Source organism: Salvia splendens, chromosome 5 (genome assembly GCF_004379255.2).
Source record: "Salvia splendens isolate huo1 chromosome 5, SspV2, whole genome shotgun sequence".
In the NCBI taxonomy this organism is placed as follows: domain Eukaryota; kingdom Viridiplantae; phylum Streptophyta; class Magnoliopsida; order Lamiales; family Lamiaceae; genus Salvia; species Salvia splendens.
The window spans coordinates 7965598-7969449 of NC_056036.1; the positions used below are offsets into that span (position 1 = coordinate 7965598).

Sequence of the window (3852 nt, forward strand, 5' to 3'; positions counted from 1 at the left end):
TTCAGCAGCTGCAGATACTCAGATTGGGAATGAATATGTTGAGTGGTTCAGTTCCACCTGAGATATTCAACATCTCAACTCTCACATCTCTTTCACTCACTCAAAATGGCTTCTCAGGCGTTCTTCCATCCAATTTCTGCAGCGCCTTTCCTCTTATCGAGGAGCTTTACCTCGGAATGAATCAGTTTTCCGGCCAAATACCCGACTCCGTTTCCAACTGTTCTCGACTCAAAGATCTCGATCTCAGCCTCAACAAATTTACTGGCCTTGTTCCTCACTCTCTCGGAACCCTACCATTCCTTGAGGTATTAAATTTGTACGGCAATAATCTAGCCATCGGTTCGTCTTCTTCACAACTGAGCTTCATCACTTCATTGACGAGTTGCAGATCCTTAACTTTCTTGGGAATTAGCGGAAATCCTTTCGATGGGACTCTTCCATCTTTCCATTGGGAACTTATCTTCCAAACTAGAAAAATTCTCTGCATTCGAGGCCGGATTGAAGGGAGGAATTCCTGCTGAGATAGGCAACTTAACCGAGTTGATTCAACTTCGTTTGGATGGAAATCAAATGTCGGGTAATATCCCTCTCAGTCTGAAGCATTTGAGCAAGCTCCAAGGCTTGTATTTGCATAACAACAACTTCAAAGGCTCTATTCCAGATGATATTTGTGATATACGCAGCTTGTCAGACTTGGGTTTGAGTGGAAATCAGTTGTCTGGTGCAATTCCAAAGTGTTTAGGAAATCTCACATCCCTACGCCAACTTTTTCTAGATTCTAACAAGCTGGTCTCAACCATACCATCTGGCTTGTGGGGCCTCAAAGATTTGCTGGCGCTGGACTTATCCTTAAACTCGTTGTCTGGATTCTTACCTCGGGAGGTTGGTGATCTGGTAGCGGCGGTTTACATAAATCTATCGGTGAATCAGTTGTCGGAGTCTATTCCAAGCACGGTTGGTAGTTTGCAAAATTTGATCAATCTTTCTTTGTCACATAACAGCTTTGAAGGCTTGATCCCAGTGACAATTGGTAGCATGGTTGGTTTGGAAAATCTTGACTTATCCTACAATAACATCTCTGGTTCAGTGCCAAAATCTCTTCAGAATCTTCAACATCTCAACAGCTTTGATGTCTCTTTCAATGCTTTAAGTGGAGAAATTCCGAGCGATGGTCCGTTTATGAATTTCACAATGGACTCATTTAAAGGTAACCAAGCACTATGTGGAAATCCAAGGTTCGGTGTCCCACCTTGTCGCGTTGTTGTCTCCAGTCGTAGATCTAAGACGACGGAGGTGAAATTTGCTTTCTTCGTTCTGGGTGGAGTTTTGGCTTTTGCAACGATTCTGTGTGCAGGCTTTGTTTTCCTCAGACACAAAAGGAGAAGGAAAGATGAAGCTATTACAGAAGAAAATGGTGGAGTTTTGAATATTATAATTCAAGGAATATCATATTTTGAACTCTCAAGAGCTACTCAACATTTCAATGAGAGCAACTTACTAGGCATGGGAGGTTTTGGTTCTGTTTATAGAGGAATTCTTGGAGATGGGAAAGCCATTGCTGTGAAGGTGTTCAAACAACAATCTGAAGCGGCGTTTAAGAGCTTCGACGTTGAATGTGAAGTTCTGCGCAATATTAGTCACAGAAATGTGACGAAAGTCATAAGCAGCTGCTCGAACGGAGAATTCAAGGCTTTAGTACTTGAATACATGCCAAGAGGAAACCTTGAGAAGTGGTTGTATTCACACAACTATTTCTTGGATTTCACACAGAGGTTGAATATAATGATAGATGTGGCGTCGGCATTGGAATATCTTCATCATGGCTATTCTACTCCGATTGTTCATTGTGACTTGAAACCGAGTAATGTCTTGTTAGACGAAGAGATGGTTGCTCATGTGAGCGATTTTGGTTTATCGAAACTATTATTGGGCAAGGAGGAGAGCCTTGTGATTACACAAACTCTAGCAACACTAGGCTACATTGCTCCAGGTGAATTCTTATTCTACATTAATGTACTAAATGATGTCTTCTAATTGAGTATTTATATGACAGATGATATATTTTTGTCATGACAAGAGTATGGTTTTGAAGGGATCGTCTCGACGAGATGTGATATCTACAGCTACGGTGTAATGTTGATGGAAACCTTTACGAGAAAAAAACCAAGCGACGATATGTTTGGTGGAGATGTAAGGTTGAAGGCGTGGATTGAAAGGTCAGTTCCAGAATCAACATATAGTGTGATAGATGCCAACTTAGTAATGGATCTTGACAAGGAAGAGGGAGACAAAATTCTTAAATCAACATCTTCCATATTTGAGTTGGCTTTCAAGTGCTCTGCAGAATCTCCTTATGATAGGATTACCATGAAAGAAGCTCTAGCCGAGCTGCACAAAATCAAAGGTCGCGCGTACTAGGTGACTGGTCAACGGAAAAACATTTTACTAATGGAGTTGCATTCCATTGTCACAAACTATAGTGAGTTAATTTATAACACTATACTAATATGTCAACAAAAAAACATTCTAGATCATGATATATTGATAAGAATATTCGTGATTTATTGGCAAGAAATTATTTTAGACATAACTAACTCTATGGCCATACAAACTGAATCACTTCTATAGCACCCAATCTCAAGTACAAGCCGCTCTCCTTAACGGCCCACATGCATGCCATGTCCTTACACCTCTTCGAATCTCTATCTGAATCGAGTAAATCGAATCATCCATGATCCATGCAACCTTCCTATAAATTAGATCGCATGTTGTAAACCTTCTCTTCTTTAGGGCTGGGTTTCCGGTTAGTCAGTTCTCGGTTAACTGCTAACCGTGTTAACCGAATCAAATTTGATCGGTTATTAACTAAACAAAAAACGACAAAACACGGTTTCATTTCGGTCCCAATTGCGTAAAATTTAGTTTTAATAGTAGAGGAAACTGTCCGACATATACTTAGGACCTGTTCGGTGTTTGCTAATTGGCCTTAATTGGGGTAAAACATGGGAAATCACGTCATTCAGTGTTCCTTAGTAATAAATGCACGGCCCTCGATTTTGGTGGAGGGCCCGCACTGTTGAGCATTAAGAGTATCCACAGTACTGTGGACACTCACACCCGCCCCGCTACTTTTTTTGTCCACAACCACAAAAAAAAGTTTCCACGGCAAAAGTGGACACTTTTTTGGCCACATTTCATTTTATTTTATTCTTTATATATTTTAATTCAATTAAGATTAAAATTATCGGACTATACATAATTAGAAAAAAAAATGGCTAATTAAATAAATTAAAATTGAAAACTAAATTTTCTTCGGATTAAAGTAAAGGGAAAATTATACAACGAAAATTTCATCTATGGAAAATCACACATGTTCTTCACTCTGCGCCCCCTCCCCTACGTGCCCAGACCTCTTCAATCAAATCGGCCTAGAGTTGGGTATGTGTTGTGCTCCTACGCATATCAGTGAAACGTTGGAGCAGATATTCATTACTACGTGGTACACCCATCTGTATCGGCGCGGAGGCAACACCGTGACTTGTACTTGCACCATCTTCCGGTGCCCAACACTCTGCAGTAAATCCTTCATCTTCTATTATCATATTGTGCAATATGATACATGCTAACATAATATTCGCAACATCATCTCCGTACCAAACTCGTGTCGGGCACCGTATAATGGCCCATCGCGCTTAGAGCACACAAAAAGCTCACTCAACATCCTTCCTAGCAGCCTCTTGTTTTCGCGCAAAATATTGTTTCTTTGGTCCAACCGGTTGGTGAACTGTCTTGACGAATAAGGGCCAACGAGGGTATATCCCATCTGCCAAATAGTATCCCTTGTGGTACTGT

The 3852-nt window shown here is 40.7% G+C and overlaps 1 protein-coding gene across 1 annotated transcript; it reads left to right on the forward strand.

The window, feature by feature from the left end:
- The first annotated feature begins 426 nt into the window (after window positions 1-426).
- On the forward strand, window positions 427-2418 carry LOC121803727 (receptor kinase-like protein Xa21). Its single transcript, XM_042203352.1, has 2 exons — window positions 427-1990; window positions 2093-2418. The coding sequence occupies exons 1-2, from the start codon at window positions 427-429 to the stop codon at window positions 2416-2418; spliced, it is 1890 nt and encodes a 629-aa protein (XP_042059286.1).
- The last annotated feature ends 1434 nt before the right edge of the window (window positions 2419-3852 follow it).